General features: G+C 63.0%; 2 protein-coding genes across 4 annotated transcripts; both read right to left on the bottom strand.

Annotated features, from left to right (window-relative positions):
• Positions 1–13: 13 nt before the first annotated feature.
• LOC138100186 (uncharacterized) lies at positions 14–2,640 on the bottom strand. Of its 2 annotated transcripts, XM_068997940.1 has the most exons (5): positions 978–2,640; positions 809–886; positions 636–722; positions 482–525; positions 14–370 (listed from the first exon to the last, which is right to left on the bottom strand). In XM_068997940.1, exons 1-5 carry the CDS (start codon positions 1,597–1,599, stop codon positions 329–331), a joined length of 873 nt encoding a protein of 290 aa, XP_068854041.1. In that variant the 5' UTR covers positions 1,600–2,640; the 3' UTR covers positions 14–328. The 2 variants fall into 2 exon arrangements, with proteins under 2 accessions (XP_068854041.1, XP_068854040.1); XM_068997939.1 differs by having other exon boundaries at positions 14–525.
• A 164-nt stretch (positions 2,641–2,804) lies between these two features.
• DNM2 (dynamin 2) lies at positions 2,805–21,130 on the bottom strand. 2 transcript variants are annotated; one of them, XM_068998044.1, is made up of 21 exons: positions 20,891–21,130; positions 16,831–16,904; positions 15,911–16,060; positions 15,505–15,708; positions 15,166–15,264; positions 14,788–14,948; positions 14,548–14,690; positions 14,092–14,227; positions 13,754–13,821; positions 13,396–13,534; positions 12,953–13,039; positions 12,810–12,880; positions 11,223–11,274; positions 10,615–10,626; positions 8,350–8,463; positions 6,487–6,596; positions 6,119–6,230; positions 5,736–5,900; positions 5,017–5,249; positions 4,279–4,527; positions 2,805–4,125 (listed from the first exon to the last, which is right to left on the bottom strand). In XM_068998044.1, the coding sequence occupies exons 1-21, from the start codon at positions 21,049–21,051 to the stop codon at positions 4,059–4,061; spliced, it is 2,607 nt and encodes an 868-aa protein (XP_068854145.1). In that variant the 5' UTR covers positions 21,052–21,130; the 3' UTR covers positions 2,805–4,058. The 2 variants fall into 2 exon arrangements, with proteins under 2 accessions (XP_068854145.1, XP_068854146.1); XM_068998045.1 differs by lacking the exon at positions 10,615–10,626.
• Positions 21,131–21,288: the final 158 nt, after the last annotated feature.

Raw genomic sequence — 21,288 nt, 5'->3', positions numbered from 1 at the left:
GGAATGGGAACGGGGCACCGGGAATGGGAAACCAGTAATGGGAACAGGACACCGGGAATGGGGACGAGGCACCGGGAATTGGCACTGGGAATGGGAACGGCACTGGGAACTGCCACCGACACCAGGACTGGCACCGGGATCGCGGGAATGCAGCGGCGGCGCTGGAGACGAACGCTTTTATTGGCACCGGAGAGTCCGGTGTGCACCTGGCAGCACCGGGGCCCCGGCGGAGCTGAGGCAGCAGCGGCGCAGCCCCGACCCGTGGGGACACCGGGACGCGCTCCCGGCTGGAAGGGACAGAGGCACAACCGGGATCCTCAGGACCCCCTCACTGGGATGGCGACGCCGGCGCGGGGGCCATGGGGAAGCTCTGCCGAGACAGGAGCGACACGGGCGTGGATTTTGGGGGGACACGGGTGGGACTGAGGGGTCTGGCGGTGGCTTTGGGGGTCACAGCACCGGCACGGGGCTCTGGTCTTACCGGGGCTGGCACCGTGTGGCTCTGCCCACGCCGCCGCCGGAGGCCTGTGAGGAACAGAACCGGTGGCACCGGGGGCCAGGACAGCCCTGCAGGGCGGGGTGGGGGTCCCTGGGTGCTGCCCCCCGGAATTCCCGGTTCTGAGCCCCCTGCCCACCTCGCCAGGCCACGACCGCGGCCCCCAGCAGCAGCAGCAGCACCAGGACGGCGGCACCGACCGAGACCGGGAGGAGCCAGGAAGGATCTGGAAGGGAGAGAGGGCGGGGGGGGGATCACCGGGGTCCGGACCGGGATCCGCGGCAGGGATCAGCCCCCGGGTGGTGCCGGTACCTTCCCGCAAGGCGCCGGCGGTGGGGGGGGGTCCCGTGGCCGCGGCGTCGCTGGGGTGACACTCGGCATTGCCCAAATCTGGGGAGAAAAACACCGGATTTGGCTCCGCGGCACCCCCCGGGTGCGGGAAGGGGATTCCCCCCGGGATGAGCCCCCCCCCCCCACGCACCAGAGCTCCCAATCCCGGGGCTCAGCTCTGACTCCAGCCAGACGCTGCCGTTGTGGCTCCGGTACCGGCACCGGAAGCACCGGGCGGCTCCGGGCACGGAGAACTCGGCCCAGTGGCGGTCGGGAGCGGCCGGAACGCTCTGCACCGGGAGCGCCGGGAGCGCCGAGATTCCCTGGAAAAGCTCAAAGGTGCTGCCGGAGAAGCGCTGCGGGGCCAGGCAGCGGATCCGGGGGGGACCCAGGCCCGGGGGCATCCGGAGCACCAACGGCGCCGGGAGCAGCCTTGGCGTGGCCATGGAATGGCGGGAATTGTGGCGGGAATCCTGGCGGGAATTGTGGCGGGAATCCTGGCGGGAATCCTGGCGGGAATCCTGGCGGGAATCCTGGCGGGAACCGTGGCTCGTCTGACTCAGGCACGAGGGAAACGCCGCGGCCACGAGGAGCAGAAACTCCAACCTCATCCTCCTCCTCCTGCGGGAGCTCCCCGGGAACGAGGGATGAGCTGGGAAGAGCCGGGAAGAGCCGGAATGCGCTGGGAAGAGCCGGGCGGTGCCAGGCCAGGGATTCAGGGCGCAGGAAGGAAGCGGCTGCTCTCGGCCCCAGGAAATGAATTTTTCACCCATTGCGCAAAAATGGTTTTTTTGCACCCAAAGCTCGGAGCTCGGGGAGGGGGAAATGCGGCTCCTCCAGGCTGGGAACAGATTTCCGGGGCTGGCGCCTCGAATTGTCGCGATCTTGACATGAAAGGGATGGAAGGAGGGACCTGGACCCCCACATCTGCCCCAGAGACTCCAAAATCTGCTCCTGCGTCCCAAAAATCTACCTCAAGACCCCCTAAATCTGCCCTAAGATCCCTCAAATCTGCCCCACACTACCAAATCAGACCTGCACTTCCCCCAAGTCTTCCCCCAGACCTTCAAATCTGTTCCCATTTTTCGCCCTGGACCTGCAAAACTGCCCCAAAATCCCCAAATCTGCCCCCAAATCCCCCTCGGCTGCCCCGGGCCCCGCGCGGTGCACTGTGGGACTCCTGCTCCGCCAGGCGGCGCCCGCGACCACCGGGGCTACGGAGGGGGCGGGGACAATTTCGCGCTGGCCAATCAGAAGTCAGGACACCGGGGAGGGAACAGCCAATGAGCGCAGAGGACTCAGGGGGAGGCCGGGAGAGGAGAGGACCTCGCGTCGCGGGCGGCTCCTGTGCTGCCTGAAAAACTCACGGATCAGCGACTGGGACGAGCCACCGGGATCAGTCAGCGGGACCAGCCGCCGGGATCAGTTACCGGGATCGCCGCCGGGATCAGTTACCGGGATTAGCCGCCGGGATCTCGGATCAGGCGGGGTCCCGGGGTCACCTCCCGCCTCAGGCGACGCCGCCGGCAGCCCTGGGCGGGGCCTCCCTGAGCGGCGTCGCGCGGCGATGGCGGCGTCCGCGGCCGATCCCGGAGGAGTTTTGATCCCAGACTGTCCCGAAATGCCGGATTTTGCACGTGGATCCCGGAGCGGGGTCGGAAGGGGAGACCCCCGGGATTGGGGGTGAATCCCCGCGGGAGCTCGGGTCCGCATCGCGGCGTTCCAGGCCGGAGGGGTGAATCCCGCCGGGACGGGCGGGGCAGAGCCCGCAGCTCCCCCTTCTCGGGTGGACCGACGCAAATAAATTGAACTTCGGGCTGTTTTAACCGTTATCCATGAAATTCTGGGGAGCGGGAGCGGGACAGGGGCGGGTCCCGGTGGGAGCTGCGCCATGAGACCCCCCCCGGGAGCCCCCAAATCCCCCATCCCCCCGAAGGGTGAAGAGCGAGGCTAAACCCCCCCGAAATCCCACACATCTCACTCCGTTTTGATTTTTTTTTTTCCCTTTATTTGGATTTTTTTGCCGGTTTTTAGTTCATTAATGGGACGCGGAGCGGAGGCACTTCGGGGGGACCCCCGGGGGGGGCCGGAGCCGCCCCCCCAAAACCGCCCCCGGCTCGTTAATGGATTAATTGGCCCCCCCGAGCCGGGGGGTCGTTAAGGCACCGGGGCCGGGGGGGGTTGGAAAAATCCACATTATTGCTGGGCCGGGAAGTTTTGTTTTTGTTTTTTTTTTTCTTTTTTTTTCTTTTTTTTTTTCCTGGTTTTGGGTTTTTTTGGGGGTTTTTGTTTTGTTTTGTTTTTTTTTTCCTTTTTTTTTTTTATACAATTAATACAAGTCTGTAAAAATATTTACAACCTCAGCTCCCGGCTGGAGCCGGCGGAGCGGGATTGGGAACACGGGGGGAGAGAAGGGGGAGATGCTTCCAGAGCAAATCCCCCCTCCTCGCTCCGGGAATTCCCCATGGATACGGATCCCCCCTGCCCCGGGACACTGCGGCTTCCCGGGATAACGGAGCCTGGGGGGTCGCGGCTTCCTCCTCCTCCTCCTCCTCGGGGTTATTCCCGAGAGGAAATTCCTGAGGTTCGCGGACCGACCGGGAATTGGGTTCATTAGTGAATCCCTCTGGGAATTCCAGTATTTTCCCCACCTCTAAAAACCCCGAAGCTCTAAAAAAAACCAAACCAAACCTGGGCTGCGGCGGGGGAGGAGCCGTGGGCGGGTCTGGGCGAGAATCCCCAAATCCCGCGGCTTTCTGGGGAATATATTCATACAAAACTTGCGGGAGGGAGAGAGGAGGAAGAAGAGGAGGAGAAGGAGGAGGAAGGCAGAGTGGGGATCGGACCGTCACCCCCTCGGGCCATCCCGGCGGGAGCGCCGGGAATTCTGACAAAGTGCAATATTCCCCCCCCACCCCAAAAATCCGTCACTGTCCCGGCCTGCGCCCCGGACGGGCTGGGGGGGCTCCGGGAGCAGCCTCGGAGCTGCCAGGATCAGCTGCTGGGACCAGCCATGGAGCTGCCACCGGCCGGGATCGACCCCGGGATCGGCCCCGGGATCGGCCCCGGGATCCGGGATCAGCCCCGGGATCGGCCCCGGGATCGGCCGGGGGGTTCCGGGAGGGCTGCGAGGGGCTCGGGGTTGTTTTTCCCCCGTTCTCCCCCGTTCCGAAGGCGGCGGCGGCGGCGGCGGCGGGGGGGCGGATCCCGCGGATCCCCGGCAGCTCCGGGGTTAATCCAGCAGGGAGGGCTCGGCCGGGCGGATGATGGTCGGGCGGCTCGGGGCTGCCGGGGGTCTCCTGCGGGGCAGCGGGGGGCTGAGAGCCCGGCCGGTCCCCGGTGGGATCCTCGGTGGGACCCCGGCCGGTCCCAGTGCCCGGATTCCCCCCGGAGCAGCCCCCCCACCCCTCAATCCCAGCCCCCCGCGCTCACTCCTCCCGGGATTGTCTCACCTGGGCACTCCCGGTGGGATCCCGGGCGGGATCCGCGCGGGCCGGGCGGGGATCTGGGGCGGGGCCGTGAAGGGGTCGCTGGCGGCGGCGAAGGGGCCGAGGCGGGACGGGATCGGGGGCGCGGTGAAGGCGGGCGGGCCCCCCCCGGGCAGCGGCAGCAGCGGCGGCGGCCCCGGAGCCGTGGCCCGGAGCGAGGGGGGGCGGCCCGGAGGGAGCAGAGCCGAGGGCGGCCGGCGCTGCGGGGGGGGGCTGGACATGGAATGGGATTGGTCATCCGGGAGGGAATGGACACGGCCCGGGATCCCCAAATCCCCCACGGGGAATCCCCGGGAGCCGGGGGAGCGATGGAAATCCCACTGGGAACAAGGGAAATCGCCCCTGGGAACACCCCGACATCCATAGGGACACCCCAACACCCACGGGGAACACGATAAATCATTCTGGGAAGAAGGGAAATCCCACAGGAACACCCCAACACCCACGGGAACACCTCAAATACCACCTCTGGAAACATCCCAGACCCCTGAGAATACCCCAGTCCTGCTGAAAACACCCTCAATCCCTCTGGAAACACCCAAAACCCTTCTGGAAACACCCTCACCCTCCCAGGAACACCCTCAATCCCCCGAGGACCCCTTGGAAACACCGCAAACCCCTCTGGAAACACCCCAGGAACACCCCGAACCCCCCAAATCGGGCAAGAAACACCCCGAACCCCCCGAATCCCGGCGTTCCCACCTGTGTCCGGCGCCGGGCTGCAGCCAGGTGTTGTCCACGGGCGGGGGCACGGGCGTGGACACGGTGCTGGTGCTGATGTCGCCGATGATGCCCAGCGCCTCCTTGAGCGCGTGGTACATGCGCAGCATCTCGTCCCGGCGCTGCGCCTGCTCCGCCGACTCCTCCATCAGGCTGTTCTGGTCGGACGAGGAGTACAGGAACGCCAGGAGCTCCGAGAGGATGAAATCCTTGGTCTGGGAAGAGAAGGGAAGGGCTGGGGAGCGCTTCGTTTTGGCGGAGAGGCCGGGAACGGGAGGGGATCCGTGCGGAAAGCGAAGCGTACGGAGTTGTTTGGGTTGGGAAAGCCGCGGAGCACGCGGAGTCCGAGCCTGGAGCCGCCCTGATCCCTGTCCCCACGTGCCACATCCACAGGTCTGAGGCAAGGCCAAGGGATGGAAAACCTCCCGTGGAAGAGTCTTCCCCAAATCCAACCTGAACCCCACCCTGGCTCCGCTCGAGGCCACTTCCTCTCGTCCCGTCCCTTGGGAGAAGGGATCAACCCCTGCCTGGCTCCATCTCCTTCCAGGGAATTGCTGGGAGCCAGGAAGGTCCCCCTGGAGCCTCGTTTTTCCAGGCTGAGTCCCTGCAGCTCCCTCAGCCTCTCCCACAGTTCTCCAGATCCTTTTGCCGTCCTCCAGCCCCTTCTCCCTGCTCCCTGCTCCCAGCCCTTCCCCGCTCACATTGTTGATCATGAGGTGCATGATGGTCTTTGGCATGAGGTCCCGGATGGATTTGTTGATGATCGCGACGTAGGAATCCACGAGGTTCCGGATGGTCTCCACCTGCCGCTCCAGCTGCGGATCCATGGAAAAGGTGTTTTCCTGAGCCCCGTCCTCGCTCTCCGTCTGGAAAAGCAGGGAGTGAGTTACCACCGGGATCGGAGCGGCTTGGGGAGAATCCCCCCGTTCCCAGCCTCAGGAATGACTCGGATCCATCCAGCAGCACCCTTGGGAATTCCATCTTCTCCCTGGCATTTCCCAGGGGATCCCAAGACCTGGACACTCCCCCCAGGAGCATCCCAGGCCCAGCTCCGGAGGGATCGGGAAATCCGGTGGGAATTTACTTGGTCTTTCTCGGGATAAACTCCCGCCCGGAGGAAGGAGGCTTTCCAGCTGTCCACGTCTTCCTGGGAGTCACAGGCCAGCTCGATCTGCCGCAGGTCCTTGTACACGTTCCTGCGGGGGAAGGGGGTTGGGATCACGGACAGGGCCCCAAATCCCAGCGGAATCCCAGTGTAAGTATCGGATAAGCCGCTGCTTCCCCTGGAGAATTCCCCCTCTGTGGGGTCCCAGCCTCCTCCAGGAGGAGCTGGGAGCGGCGCCGGGGTCTGGAGGAGCGATGTCCGAGGGAAGGCAAAATCCATGAAAACCAGGAGCCCGTCAGCAGGGAGCGGCTCCAGAGCGACCCCGGGATTCTGGGAGGATTCCCTACCTCTGCTCCGTGTTGAAGATGGCGAAGACGTGTTTGTTGGACATGAATCCCTTCTCCACATCCCTGATCTTCAGATTATCCAAAGGCAACATGTACTTCTTCTCCTTCTCCTGGAAAAGGGGACCAGAGGGAAGAAGGGATGAGCTTCCTTAAGGCCAAGGAGAGGGAATGAACCCCCGGCTTCGGGAATGCAGATCCCAAACTCCCACTGGAAGAGGTTCACCGGGAGATTCCCAGCCCATCCCCTGGAGCCTGGGATGGGGGAATTGCTCCTGAATCCGCACGGATTCCTGGTGGTGCCGCTCTGCCTTTCCCAGGGATGATTTGGGATTTGGCCCCTGCGGCTCCGTGGGCAGCTCCGGGATGGAGCTGGATCCCCCCTGGAGCCCACCCTGCTCCCAGCATGGATCCCCAGGAATGTGGCTGGAGCCTCGGAGCCGCTTCCAGCGAGGGGCCGCCGGAACGGGAACATCTGGAATTGTTTAGAGCAGCTCCAGCTCCACTTTGTCTCCAGATGGTCCCAAAAAGTGACGTTGGCCTTTGTGGAGAGGCCACGAACCCGGAGCCGGCCCCCCCCCTCCCCCTCCCCACACGATTTCCTGAAAAACCCACAGCGCTTTTCCAGGCGGGATTCGGTGCCGGCGGCTCTGCCACGTCAGGAGGAGACAAAGCCGCTGCCCCGGGACTGAGATCCCCCCGAAAAACGCCCCCGGAGCGCCCCGAGGAAGCGGCCGGGGAGGGGGATGGGCCGGAGGACGCCGCGGGACGATCCCGAGGGACACGGGAATTCCGGGCCGGCGCTCCCAGTGTTCAGACTACCTGTTCAGCTGGGAAGGGATGTACAGTAGTCTGCACATTGGTTACGCCGGCGCGGGCGGCGCCGCGGCCGGACCCGCAGGTGAGCGGGAATCGCCCCTTTCCCGGAAAATCCCAAGGGCTTCGCGCAGCTTTTTCCAGGGGAGGGGTGGGAGGGGCTGTGCCCCCCTCCCTCGGTGTGCCCGCAGTGCCGGGGCCACCCCGGTTCTTTAGGGACTGGGGAGGTCTGGGAGCGAGGACAGAGCCTCATTCATCCCGTGGCCGCTTCCCATTCCAAGAGGCTCCCCTGGAGAGGCCCCGCAGGAAACTGGGATGGCTCCGGGCGGGAACGTGTGGGGGGATCGGTGATTTGGGGGGGTTTCAGAGGGCTCGGGGAGTGCCCAAGAGCTTCGGCTTTGCCTGGAGGAACAAAGGAAAACCGGGCCGGGATCCCGCGCACCGCGCCCGGCCGTTCCCGGGGAATAAACGCTGTGTCCGTGTCTCCTTTTCCTGAGCCTGTGCTGGGCTCCGGCCCCTCCTGAGCCCTTCCCCCCCTGAAATCCCGGGAAGGGCCCCCCCACAGCCTCGGGTGACGTCAGGGGAGGAGCGGGATCAGCGGGATCGGGGGGCGGGAACGCTGGAAAACCCGAAACTTCCACGGAGGAGCTGGAGCTGCCTGGGCCCCTTCCTGGGGGAAGCCCTGAGGAACCACTCTGGGAACGAGGGGGATCTGGGGCACCCCGGAACAGCTGGAGCGGGATGGAGCCATTCCCAGCTGGACCAGCAAGGAATGAACGAGCAGCAGCCACTCCTTCCCAGACTCCCAGCAGGGAAAAGGGGGGAGCTGCTGGCTCCAGCACCCCAAAATCCCGGGAAGTGAGGGAATCAGGGCGCATTCCCGGCTGGAATGTGACTTCAGAGGATGCCGCGGTTTGGGAATGGGGAACTCAGGATCCTCTCCGGTGGTAATTAACCCTGAGCGCTAATCACGCCCCCATCCCAAGGATCTGCCCCCGGAGCCCTGGGAATGGCAGATTCCCTCCCCACATCCCGTTTTTCCGTCCGTACCTCCTCGTCCTTGTACCAGGACAGCGACTCGGCCGTGAGCACGAACCAGTACTCCTTGGAGCCGCCCTTCATGATGCTGATGTTGTTGATGGTGAGCCAGCCCCTGCGGATCACCTGGAGCGCGCCGGAGCCGGGGGGAAGGAAGGAGAGGTCACAGACGGATTCCAGGGGCAGCCCCCGGAGCGATCCCAAAGCCCGGCCCATCCTGAGCCCCCGGCCCACGGGGAAGCTGGGAGCAGGTGGAGGGGATGCCTGGAGCATTCCCTGCTCCCAAAGCTGGGTGGGAAAAGCTGCCTGGGCCGGCGGGACAATCCCGCGGCTCTGACGGATCCAAACCCACATTCCCGTCGCTGGCGGGGAGGAAAAGCTCCAGCACCCCTTGGATGGATCCCACGGCCCCACGGATCCACAGATGGATCCCAGAGTCCTGGGGAATGCCCGCCAAGTGCCGAGGAACATCCCACTGGGAATTATTCTCCAGGACTCTGGGCAGGAGGGAGCTGGTGGGGATCCACTGCGGATTCCAAATCCCAGCGCTTCCCTAGCCCAGCTGCTTCCCTGTATCCCAGCATTTCCTTACCCCAGCACATCCCTACCCCAGCACTTCCTCGTATCCCAGCTGCCCCACCCCGGGGTTATCCCACCACAGGTTAGTGCCAGGGGCTCACGGGGTCAGTGGGAAGCGCGGCCGGAGCGGGAACAACCCTCGGGAAGGGGCAGAGATGGGTCGGACACGGAGCTTGTCGTGGCTCCAACAGGAACACCGGGATCCCTCCGGAGACGAGGGGATTCCAGGTCCCTCCGGTTTTCCAGCACCAGAGCCACGACAAATTCCCAGGGTGAGGAAGGAGCGAAGCTGGAGCTGCGGCGGAGCGCGGACGGAGCGCTCCGGGCGCCAGGAAGGATGGAGAGCCCAGGAATTGCGGGGGGCGGGGGAGGGATTTCACCTCCGAGAGCCCAATTCCCGTTTGGGAGGCATCTCGGGATCGGATCCCAGTGGGTTTTAAAGGAACGGAGGCGGGAAGGGGGAGAGGAAGGAGTGAGGAGAATCAGGGATTGGGAAAGGGATGGGAGTGAAGTGAGAGGGGCCAGGGGGATTACTGGGAAAAGGGATCAGAAGGAAAAGGGGCTTGGAAGGAGGGAGGAAGTTCCTTTAAAACCAATGGATTCTGGTGAAAACTGGGATGGTTTTGGGGCTCCCATCCCGAATTCCCAGCTCTCCCCCTTCCTGTCGCGATCCCGTCCCATAGCCGGCGAGGGAACGGCCCTGCCTGGAACTCTGGAGGTTCCTGGGGTTTTCCAGGAGCGTCTGGATGGTGCTCAGAGGGAATGGAAGGGTCAGAAAAAGACCCTGAGGAGTCGGGAAAAGGCCGGAGCTGCAGCAGGGACTCACGGAGCAGGAGCGGGATCCCAGGGCAGGTCCAAGAGCCTCATAAAATCCGTATTTTTTGAGGAATAAAGGCATTTCTGTGCCAATCCACGTCCGCTTTCCCATGGGAATGTGGTGGCCGAGGCCAAGGAGCTTCACCTGCCACTGGCTCCAACATTCCAGCTTTATCCAGAGGCAGGATCCATGGGATTATCCTGCTTTTCTTGCCCATGGGGAAAACTGGAGGGGGGGGCTGAGGCCACCCCGAGGCTGTAAATCCCAAACTGGGGTTTGAAACAATTCCCTCTCAGCCACTTCCATGTTCCTGGAATGGCGATGGGCTCCAAGCAGGGAGCAGTGGGACCAGGATCCACCTGGATCCCGGGCAGGGAATCGCTGCCCTCCCTGTCCCAGGAGGAGCTCCATGGCTGGAATTCCAGGGCTTGGAGCAGCCAGGCTGGAATTCTGGTGTTGGCTCAACCTCACATCCCAAAAAAAGAGGGAATCTGGGGGAAGTCGTGAACTTCAAGCCCTCCCCTCCACGTATTCCCAAAGGAATCAAGGGAATCTCATCCCTCCACAGCCGTTCTGGGCTAAACGAGAAAGATTTTGGATTCCTGCTTCCCAAAGGTTGGGAAAACCAGGCACAGGCTGGGATCACCCCGAATCCCCTTTTTTTCCTGGCTGTGGGAAGAGCCAAGAGGGGACAAAGCCGATTTCCCCCAGCAGATCCTGGCTGCTCCCTCTGGGAATCCCGTTCCCCTTCTCCCACCAGCGTCCTCCATCCTGGGAAGCGGGAGGGCGGCGTTTCTGGGATTGGGATTGGGAATGCTGCTCCTGGCAGGGCCGCCCTCGCCGGGTGCTGTCCCAGCACCATCCCGCTCCGTGGTACTTACCAGGATCTCCCCCTTTGGGCGCGCAAAATTAAGGGGGAAAAAGACAAAAAAATAAAGCAGGAAAAGGAGACAGGACAGGGAAGGGGGAGGAAGCGGCAGGAGAGGGAGAGAGCGGGAAGCACAAAAAAGGGAGGAAAAAGCAGAAAAACAGCAGAAGAAAACCCGTTACATGCTATTAATCGTCATTCCCAGCGTTAATCCCTCGGAGCGGCTTCCGGAGGGAGCGAGGGCCCGAGGCCGGGGAAGGGGCACGGCCGCTCCTGCTCATCCCGAAATCCCCTCGGGAGCAGGACTGGGGGGACACGGCTGCCGGGACGTCCTGGTGCTCTCCTGGGACATCCCGGTGCTCTCCCGGTTCCCAATCCCTCACCCCCCACTCCCGGGGCGGCGTCTCCCGCCCGGTTTGTCCCAAATCCTGCTGGTTTCAGACAGGAATTCCGCTCCCGCTCTGCCCCGGACTTCTGGCTTTTCCACGTCCAAGCCCGGCCTTAACTACAAATGTTTAGGGATGGGCTTGGATCCCGCTGTCCGAGCTCCGGACCGGATATCCCGGAGCGCCGGCCCTGCCCGCCGTGGGGAGCAGGAATTCCGGGAGCCTCCGGCCGTACCTGGTTCGGGATCGCTCTCTTCTTGTTGGTCTGCGTGTTCCGCTGCTGCGCGCTGCGAAACGGGGAAAAAAACGGCACTTTTAGGTCGGGAGGAGGAAGGCGAGAGACGGACGCTTCCCGCCCGGAACACCACGGGGATGAGCCGATCCAAAGGGGGGAAATTCCAGAGCCCCTTCCCGAGGTTTGCCCAGGAGCGAGTGCAGACGGGGGGGACGGGGACACCGGGATCTCCTTCCTCAGGGATGGGCATTCCCAGGACAGAATTCCAGAGGGGGAACGCCGAGTGAGCGGAGCAGTGGCTGCAGATTCCCGAGGGAATTCCCGGCCCGACCACCGAGAACCAGGAGCTTCCAGAAACACCTAATTCCCCCCGGATTGGGATCGAGCATTACCTGCACCAGAGGGAAAGCTACCTGTCTCTCCTGAGCACCGAGGGGGCGGAACCGTTAGTCAGGAGCGGGAACAAAATCCAGGAAATCCGTTAAAATTCCATCGGGACACCCCGGAGCAGCACACGGGGGGACACACCCACCCCCGGGAAAGGGGAGCCACGGGATGGCTTCCCCGACCTGCCAGGATCCGGGGATTTGGGGCTCCCTGCCTGCCCTGATCCCGACAGCTCTGCCCAGATCCCTGGGCATGGATGATCTGAACTGGGAGAAGCTCGAGGCTCCCAGTTGTACTGGGAGGGGAAACAACCCAGCTCCCAAATCCACAGGAGTTCTCTGGCTCCCAGATCCAAAGGAAAAGCTCCCTGGTTCCCAATTCCAAAGCTGAACTGGGAGGAGAAGCTCCAGGATCCCAAAACCAAGGCAGAACTGGGAAGAGAAGCTCCCCAGCTCCCAACTCCAAAGGAAAAGCTCCATGGTTCCCAATTCCAAAGCCGAGGTGGGAGGAGAAGCTCCAGGATCCCAAATCCAAGGACAAGCTCCCAGCCCCCAGCAGGAGCCTCCCCAGCTCCCGGGGGCAGAGGGAAAGCTCCCGGCTCTCCGAGATCCTGGGGCAAGCTCCCGGGATCCCGTGGGAAGGGGGAGCTGCCGCCGGTACCCACCCGGTCGCCACGTGCTGCTCAGTGAAACAGCTGGGGCGGGAGAGGATCGGAAGAGTCCGGAGAGACAGAGAGAGGTGATGGATCCAAGGAAAAACAGCAGAGAGCAGGAGGAGAGCAAGGAATGTGACCGGAGGCGGAAAGGAGAGACAGAGAAAAAAGGGGGAAGAGAGAAAAAAACAGGAGGAGGAGTGTGGGAATTTAAGGAGCGGAAGGGGGGTGTGGGAGTCTGGGAGCTTCCCGGAGGTGTGGGGCTGGAAAACACCGGGAAAAGTCATGGGAATGTGGGACAGAGCACAGGGAGTGATTCCCACTCTGTGACAGCTCCAGGGTCGTTCCCACAGCCCAAACCATCGGGATTCATCCAAATTCCTATGGCTGGAGCTTTTCCCAGCCCCTCTGCCGTATCCCAAACCTGAGGGAAGCGGGTGCCAAAGGCTCTGGTGTGGATGGTGGTGTGGGAGACTCCGGTTTCCCGCAAGGAAAGCAACCCCTGCAGGCCGGGAATGTGGGAATTCTCCCCCTGGAACAGGACTCACTTGGCAAATCCGATGAAATCCTCGTGGTTGGTGTTGATGTAGGAGAGCTCGATGTCGATGAGCAGCAGGATCTGAGGGAGTCAGGGGTTAGGGAAGGCGGGAATTCCCGCAGGAGCAGCGTGGGGAACGGGGTGGGAGCTCACCTGGTCCTTGGTCTTGCCCTCCTGCTCGCGGATGTGGGTGGTGACGATCCGCTCCGTCTCCTCCCGCAACCTGGGGTAGGAACCGAGCTGAAAAAGAGGGAAAAGGCCCGGGAAGAACCGCTGCGGATGGACTGAGGAAGCTGCGGCAGCTCCACCCTCGATTCCCCACTAAACCCCACAGATTCCTGGCCCGGAAGCTGCGGAAGCGATTCCCGTTCCCACTGTTCCCAGAGGAGCCAGGCGGGCTCTGGGGCATTCCCAAAATCCCGGCCCACCCCTCAGGGAACACAAGGAAAAGCCCAGGAATGCCCAGTTTGATCCCAAATTCTACCAGCAGGGGATTTTTGGGTGGAGGGAGTGGGGAAGGGCCTGGAATGGCTCCGGCCAGAGATCCCTCACTGATGTCACTGGGCTGACCAGTCCCTCACTGGGCTGACCAGTACCTTACTGGTGCACTGGCGCACGGTGTTGATGAGCTCCTGGATCACCAAATCCACGCATTTCAGGCACGGCTCCTTCAGCTTCACCACCTGCTTCTTCACGATGGCCTCGAAGGCCAGGTCCGGCGTGAACAGCCCCGTCCTGGAGCCCACGGAGCGGGAAAAGCGGGATCAGAGCGGGACTGGGATGGGAGGGAGGGATTCCCTGATCCCAGAGAGCGATTCCCTGCTCCTGGAAAACTACTTCAACCTCAGGAGAGCAAATCCCTCTTCCAGGAGAGCAAACCCTCGCCTGGGACGCTCCAAGCAGCCCCTGGATCTGGGAATTGTCTCCAGGGAAGGCTCCATGCCCAATACTTGCCTCACCCCGTGGATGTTCTTGATGGCGTAGCTGATCTCCCGCCTCAAATCCTTCTCGTCGAATTCCATCTGCCGGGAAAGGGAGCGGGAATCAGGACTGTCCCATGGTCCAGCAGCTCCCGGTCACGGAGGGACCATCCCGGAATGACCCATCCCAGGATGGACCATCCCCACCATCCCCGGAGCATCACCAGGCTCCAGTCTCGAGGTTTTGATGGAATCATGGAATGGTTTGGGCTGGAAAAGCCTCCAGAGAGGGGGAGGCCTCTGGGGCTCTGTGGGAGCTTGGCCCATCCCACCCAGACCCACGGGAACGGGATGGCCCCACACCGGCCTCACCTTCACAAGCTCAAAAGGGAACCTCTCGTGGAAAATACGGTTGATCCTGGCGCCCCCGGAGAGCTCCAGGGTGTCCACCTGGTCTCCTGAACCCTCAATCCGCTTCTCAAAGTCCAGCCCGAACTGCTGCACCATCCTGGGCGGGAAAATCGGGAATGAGGGGCTCCCGGAGAAGAAAATTCCCCCAATTCCTCCAGCTGAGGGGGGGGGAGAACGGAAAATCCGGCTTTTTCTGTGGCGTGGGCAGGTCAGGGATGGGCAGGGCCAGCGCTGCCACTTCCCAAGGCAAGCAGGCAGCGCAGGGATGCTCTGTGGGCATTCCCAGCAGAGGCTTCCCCCGGCCCTCCCCTCTCCAAGGAGAGCGATTCCCCGAGACAAACAGGAAGGGCGGAATTCCGTGCTGGGGATATTTCCAGCTGGGAAAGGCAAATCCCTTCCAGCTGGAGAGGAACCTACTGCAGCAGGGCTTTGGTTTTCCGCGCGGGGTCGTCGGGGCGGAAGTTCTTGTACTCCTCCACCTCCTTCTCCAGGGAGAGCAGCTGGCTCTGGAGCTTGCTCCGCAGTGAGGGCAGCGTCTCCCGGATGTGGTTGGTGAGTTGCTGCCGAGGGATTGGGGAAAACTGAGCCGGCAGCCCGGAAAAAAGCGGAAAACTCTGCTTTTGCAGGCAGGAAGGGTGCAGGAAGGGGCTGTCACACCTGGTTGAGGACCCTCTGGAGGTGAGGTGTGCCCATGCGCTCGGCCATGTGCCGGTAGGCCGGGTGCGACAGGAAGAACTTGCGCTCGGCCGCCAGCGCGGCCCGGATGTCCTTCTTGCCATCAATGTCCTTCTGGCTCCGGTTGACCACCCCGATGTATCCTGGGACGGCCAGGGACACGGGCTGGGACACGGGGTCGGGGTGTGGCCGGGGCACGCGGCAGGAACGGTGTGGAAAGGCCACGTGGTGACATCGTGGGGTGGAGGGGGGACACGGGGACGGGGGGGGGACCCAGGGAAGGGCACGGGGCAGGGGTCACACAGAGTGACCGGAGGGGGACGCGGAGGTGACCCAAGGGACACCGGCGCCCGGCCGCACCTCTCCGCAGGGGCAGCAGTTTGTTCTCCAGCACATCCCGGGCGTCGGTGCCTTCGTCCATCAGGTCCAGCTTGGTGATGACCCCGATGGTCCGCAGGCCTGTGGAGCCAAGGGTTGATCCCAATTAACCCCAGCCTAACAAGGTGGGACGCAATGGGCATCCAGCGACTGGAGAGGAACCCCTGGCCCTGCCGGGAGAGGGGACAGGGAGGAAGAGGAGGAGGAGAACAAGGAAATGGAGGATGAGGAATGCAGAGAAGCCCCTCCAGCCCCAAACCATGCAGGCCCCTGAGCCACGACAGCCCCCAGCACATCTTGGAGCGACCCCCGTCCCTTTACCCTGCGGATCCACTTCCTTGGCCATCTTGAGCGCATCCGAGTTGGCCAGGTCCATGTTGGCTGGCGTGACGGCCAGGATGAGGCTGCTCTCCCGGCTGATGAACTGCAGGATCATGTCCCGGATCTGGAACTCGATGTCCTGCGGCTGATCCCCCACCGGCACCTTGGTGATCCCCGGGAGGTCGATCAGCGTCAGGTTCAGCACTGGGGGGAACACGGGCGGGGTGAGGGGAGGGATCTGCTGCTGGATCCGCGCTCCCACCCCTGCTCCGGAGCTGGATTCCCAACGGATTCACCCCGGGACGGTCCCGTAACCCCCAAAGCTGTCTAAGGCTGCACACAAGGAGCAGCCGGTGTTGGCTTTTAGGGCGCCCAAATTTTTCCCGTTTTCCCGGTTTGCCCTCACCGTGCGGGGAGTACACGCGCAGGTTGATGGGCACGGGGGAGATGCCCTTGTTGGTGCCCGTCACCCGGTCGGTCTCCGCCTCGATCTCCTGCCGCACCTCGTCGAAATCCGTGAATTTCTTGGATTTGCAGTGCAGGAACTCGGCATATTCTGGAAGGGGTGGGGAATGTTGGAAGCAGGGAGTGTTTGGCAGTGCCAGGGCAGGATGGGGACGGGAGGCCCGGATGGATGTCTGGGGAATGTGGAGGAGGGGCTGGAGGACACGGGAAAGGCTCCCTGGATCCCAACCTGCCCCAGGAGAAGGGATTTCGACAGCTCTGGGGCGACGGATGGTGCAACTTCCTTCCTCCTTTCCTCTGTGGGGGCAGAGGGGAAACCTCAGCCCTGCCTCACCCTCCCGCCCCTTCCAGGGCTGGGATCATCCCGACACCTCATCCCTCATCCCACAGCCCTTATCGACCATCCCAGAGCCCTTATCAACCGTCCCATCACTCAAAGTCCAGCTCTTCCCAACGCTCCCTCAGCTCCCGGGAACCACAATGGCTCCGGGAGTTCTCCAGAGGCTTTGGGATTAACCCAGATGCAGGGATTTTTTGGCAAGAGGTTGGTTCAGGGGAAGGGGATGAAGGAATTCTCCCCGGATATCAGGATGGCTGATGTTAGATGAGGAAATCTGGTTGGGAAAATGAGTCACCCCTGTGCCCAGCTCAGCATTCCTTGGTTTTCCTTGGCGTTCCTCTGGCCTCCCCAGCGTTCCCAGGCATTCCCAGAGCTCTCCCCCGCATTCTCCCGCGATAAGCAGGGGAATCTGGGAATGTGGGGGCAGCGGGATGGACCCGAATGTGTCACGTGGGAGGGCTGCTGTGTGCAAACCCCCACGATTCCACCCGGAATGAATTCCCGGTTTTCCAGCCCCGTACCCGTCTTGGAGAAGATGAGCTGCAGGATGAGAGGCCGGCGAGTGACAATTCCAGAGCCACGGGGAAGGAAATCCCTGGAAGGGATGAAAAGATGGGTCAATAAATGAATTAATGCTATTGATTCCTCCAGCACTGGAGAGTCCTGGGAAGGGACTGGAGGCACTGGGAAGAGTGGAAAGGGCTTGAGAACACATGGGATCAATCCCTGCTTTCCCGGGGGAGAGAACAGGACACTCCTGCAAGTGCAGACCCCATGGAAATCCGGGGATTTGCAAGGCAAAGGTCCCACAGAATTCCTTCTGGCACTGGTGCCTGGAGCTTTTTTTGGGGAATTCCACCTGGAAAAGGCGCTGCTCTGATGGGAATTTTGGGCTGGGGCTGTCACCACCCTTTTCCCGAGCCCAGGGCAACGAGGACGGGACGGGGAAGCACCTGCTGGGAAACGGGAGCAGTAACTCCCTGGGAGCGGCCAGGGCAGTCCCGCAGGGATTGACGGAACCCTTGGGCGGATTCTCCGCTGGGCACGGAGGTGGCATCGCCCAGGGAGCGGCTCTGACGGGAACTGCCCGGCCTGGACATCACGGCAATGACCACAACAAGATCCCGACTCCGTCATCCTGATCCCGGCAGCGCACCGGAGCTCTCCGGGCAAACCCCGAGCCCTGTCCCCTGCAGCCCCGGGATGAGGGTGACGGCCCCGGAAAAGCACTTCCTGCCCAACCGGGAGGACAGGTCCAGCAGGAAGAGCCCCTGGACAGCCCCGGGCAGCTCCCAGGGTGGGAAAAGGTAAAATAAACCTCGGGGAGGCCCCGCAGAGCCTGGGACGGGGAGTGTTGATCCCAGGGGGAATGTGGATCCCAACAGGAATGTCGGCCCCCAGGGTGACTCCCACAAGTGCGGTCCAACACTTCTGGCTCCACTGCTCCCTTCTCCCAGCCCTGATCCCGGGGCAAACGAGGTGATCTCCCGCTCCCAGCCCCGCTGGCATTCCCAGCTCCGTCAGGAAACAGAAGGACAGTGACGTGTGTCCCACATGGAGCAGGTGCCAACCAGCTCTGGCTGCCCCCGCGTCCGGGGTCGACAGGATCCGAGCCCTACAGTGACGTGGGAAGGAGCCGTGGGACGTCACCTGCCCGGATCCTGCCACCTCCCACCTGCATCCAGGTGTGGCCGGCAAAGGGACAAAGGGACAAAGGTCTTGGGGTGAAGAAGCGTGGTGGGAACCTCCCAATCCCAGGGAAATCTGTGGAGAAACCCCTGAGCATGGCCCTGGCCCTGCCCGTCCCCACCTCGTCCCTGCCAGATCCCTGCTTGTCCCTACCCGATCTCCTTCCCATTCCTGCCCAAATTCCCCTTCCTCTGGTGACGGCTCCCACCAAACCCATCTTTCCAAGGTAAATCCCAATGGATTTACCCCTGGACACATCCAGATTCTGTGCAGCTACACCAAATCCCTCGGGATGGGTCACTGCCACCTTCACCTTCCCGTGGGATCTAGTTCTCCCTCCAGCAGCGCTTGCACTGGCCCCAAATCCCATTGATCCTAAATCCTGGGGTTTAGCACCACTTTGGGATCTCCAAGGCGTCCCACTGAGAGCAGGGGACACTCCCAAGGCGGGACGAGGATTCCCGGCCACCTCCAGGCCCCAGCCCGGGGTGAAGCCTGGCTGTCCCTTCGGCACAGCCATCCCGAGGGCTCATAATGCCCCATTGAGGTCAGGATCCGCCAGGATTTTCCCCACCCCCGGGTGACAACGGCTCCATTGTCCCCCAGGCCAGAGACAGCTCCGGGAAGGGCTCGGATGCCGGGATTTGTCAGAGCGGGGCCGGGACAAGGCTCCAAAGAGCAGCTGGGGGATGTCGGAGCCACAGCGAATCCCGCTGACGATCCCAGATCATTCCCTCGGAGTTTTCCCACTTAATCGGGGATTGAGGTGCTCCAGGCCTCTCACCACCAATCCCAATCCCCCTACGGATGTATCAGTGAGGCCAGGCCCTTCCCCACGGAGAAATTCCAGCCCAGTTGGGATAATTCATGGATTTAGACCAATTCCAGGGCCCTCCACAGGGATTTTGGGCACCAAAGGCCCCTTGGGATCCTCTTCCCATGTGTTTTGAGGGTAAAACACCACAAAAACGGGACCATGGCTTCCCAGCACGGATCCAGGGCTTCCTGAGGGCTTGGAAAAAACCGAGACAAAGCTCCAACAGCTGCAAAAATCAAGAGAACCAACCACCCCACGGGTGGTTTTCGATCCCGGCTCGATGGATCCGTGCAGATCGTTGGGACAATCGGAACAGCCCCGAGGCCTCGGCTCACCCCAGCCACCGGAATTCACGATCCGGAGAAATGCTCGATGCCGCTGGTGTGGGAAAAACCCCCGGTCCCTGCTCAGCCATTCCCGGGTGAGAATCCCAGAATTCCTAAACAGAGAATCCCAGAATTGCTCTTAAAAGCCGGGATAAAAACGGCCAGCATTCCTCACTGCCACATTCCCAAGGATACCAACAGGATTTGAGGGAGAATGGTGCTGTGAGGAGGCCGCGGACACCCCTGGGGTGTAATTAACCCTAATTAGCACAAGCTGCACAACGAGGTGGGGAAGGATTCCCGGATGGATCCGGCCTCCGACTGCGACACAAAGGGATTTAATTACCAGGGATGGTTTTCCAGCTGCGCCATAATTAAAGGCTGCCAGAATTCCCAGGAATTCAGGATGGGGAATAACTCCACCGTTTTCACCCTGACTGCTCCTCTCCCTGCTGGAAGAGCCCAAATCCAGGCTGGGAATCCGGCCTGCACTGGGATAGAAGGGAAAAAGGCCGGCAGGTGATGGATCCCACCCTGCACTCGGGATCCGCTTGGAGAAAGGCCACAGGAGCAGAAGGATCCAAGCGGGAAAGCCCAGCTGCAGGAAAGCCCCATTGGAGCTTCCAATGGGGCATTTCCATGGAGAAAGGGATGTCAAAACCAGCCTGAAACAGCAGGAAAAGCACGTGGTTGGGTTTTTTGGGAATGGGAAGGTTCAGCGAAGAGCAGGATGGGGTCAGGGTGGAACGATGTCACGGGAAGGAGGCTTTTGTTGGTGTCCCAGCATCCGGGACGGGATCCCGCAGATGTGGGATGTGGGGATGTGGTTTCAGGAAGTGACAGCCCCAGCTCAAGGGGCAGGAGAGGACGGGAGCACCCAGCAGGAATCGGCTCCGCATGGATGGAGCGAGTGCCCGAGGGGGCGAAGAGCTGACCCATGGATTGTGGGGGGAGAGACAAAGGCAAAAGGCCAGAGGAGCGGCTCTGCTGCTGGAGTCAAACACCCGTTTCTGCGGGTTTCTGGGATGGTTCCTTTGCTTCGGTGGGAGGGTGGTGAGCTCTGCCCCCCGTTATCAGGGTGGCCCCACTCGGCTCCCGCGCCCATCCCAGTACCGGCCCTATCTCCGGGGCCCAGGGAGACGATGGTGGGGACGAAGGCCGGCCCTTCCAGAGCTCAGCACTCCCAGGACATGCCGGGAGAACCCGGCGGCGCGGGGGGCCCAGGCACCGTCCCGTGCCGCTGTCCAGGGCACGGTCCCCCGCAACGTCCACGGAATCCACGGAGCCCCCCGAATCCTTGGAACCCCCCTCAACACCCGCTGCCTTCACGCCGGTCGCGTATTGACCGCCCTGACCCGAACCCTTCACGCCAATTGCGTACGGACCGCCCTGACCCCTTCCCCTCACGCCAACTGCGTACGGGCCGCCCCGCCCCGCCCCGCCGCCGTTCCCCAAAGTGCGTGCGGCCCGCCCCGACCCACTCCCGTTCTCCGCAGGGTTCTGGGCGGGCCCGGCCCGGCCCCGCTCGGGCTCCGCCACCGGCGCGGGCCCCGCTCCCGTCCGGCCGCTGGCGCAGCGCGCGGCCCTTGCGCCGTTTGCGCGGCCCTTGCGCCGTTTGCGCAGCGCGGGGGCCGCTCCGCCGGCCGCGCCCTGACGCCGGCGCTATTCCCCAACGCGCTCTACGCCCGCGCCGCCGCCCGCCGCTCCCGCCGGCCCGCCGCCGCCGCCCTCGCCGCTCCCGCCGCTCACCGGCCCACGAAGTTCTCGAGCACCGAGCTCTTGCCGGCGCTTTGCCCGCCCACCACGGCGATCTGCGGCAGGTCGAGGTGGCAGCTCTGCCCGATGGAGCTGAAGGCGTCTTGCAGCTTGTTGACCAGCGGGATGAGCTCCTCCATGCCCCGGTTGCCCATGGCGGCGCGGCGGTGCCGGGACCGCGCTCCCGGCGGCGGCTCCTCCTCACGGGGCCCGCGGCGGCGGCGGCGGCCAAACTTCCCCTCAGAGTCTCCTCATCCGGCACCGCCGGGCCCGCCCCGCTCCCGCTGCGCGCGCCGCCATTGGCCGGCTGGGCTGCCCGTCACGGGAGCCCGCGAAGCGGATAGGAGCAAGGCGCTGTCAATCATTAAGGAGGCGGGAACGGGAAGCCGTGC

The sequence above is a fragment of the Aphelocoma coerulescens genome, chromosome 30 (genome assembly GCF_041296385.1).
Source record: "Aphelocoma coerulescens isolate FSJ_1873_10779 chromosome 30, UR_Acoe_1.0, whole genome shotgun sequence".
NCBI lineage: Eukaryota > Metazoa > Chordata > Aves > Passeriformes > Corvidae > Aphelocoma > Aphelocoma coerulescens.
This window is presented reverse-complemented; position numbering and strand designations above follow the sequence as displayed.

What these genes read in the sequence shown, in the direction of transcription:
- LOC138100186 (XM_068997939.1), bottom strand. Translation starts at nt 1,599, where the DNA reads ATGGGTGAAAAATTCATTTCCTGGGGCCGAGAGCAGCCGCTTCCTTCC. An exon ending in CCCCGGGATTGGGAGCTCTG is followed by an intron (nt 887 to 977) that starts GTGCGTGGGGGG and finishes TTTTCTCCCCAG; the next exon opens with ATTTGGGCAATGCCGAGTGT. An exon ending in CGCGGTCGTGGCCTGGCGAG is followed by an intron (nt 526 to 635) that starts GTGGGCAGGGGG and finishes TGTTCCTCACAG; the next exon opens with GCCTCCGGCGGCGGCGTGGG.
- DNM2 (XM_068998044.1), bottom strand. Translation starts at nt 21,051, where the DNA reads ATGGGCAACCGGGGCATGGAGGAGCTCATCCCGCTGGTCAACAAGCTG. An exon ending in CTCGAGAACTTCGTGGGCCG is followed by an intron (nt 16,905 to 20,890) that starts GTGAGCGGCGGG and finishes CATCCCTTCCAG; the next exon opens with GGATTTCCTTCCCCGTGGCT. An exon ending in TTTATCCCGAGAAAGACCAA is followed by an intron (nt 5,901 to 6,118) that starts GTAAATTCCCAC and finishes CTGCTTTTCCAG; the next exon opens with ACGGAGAGCGAGGACGGGGC.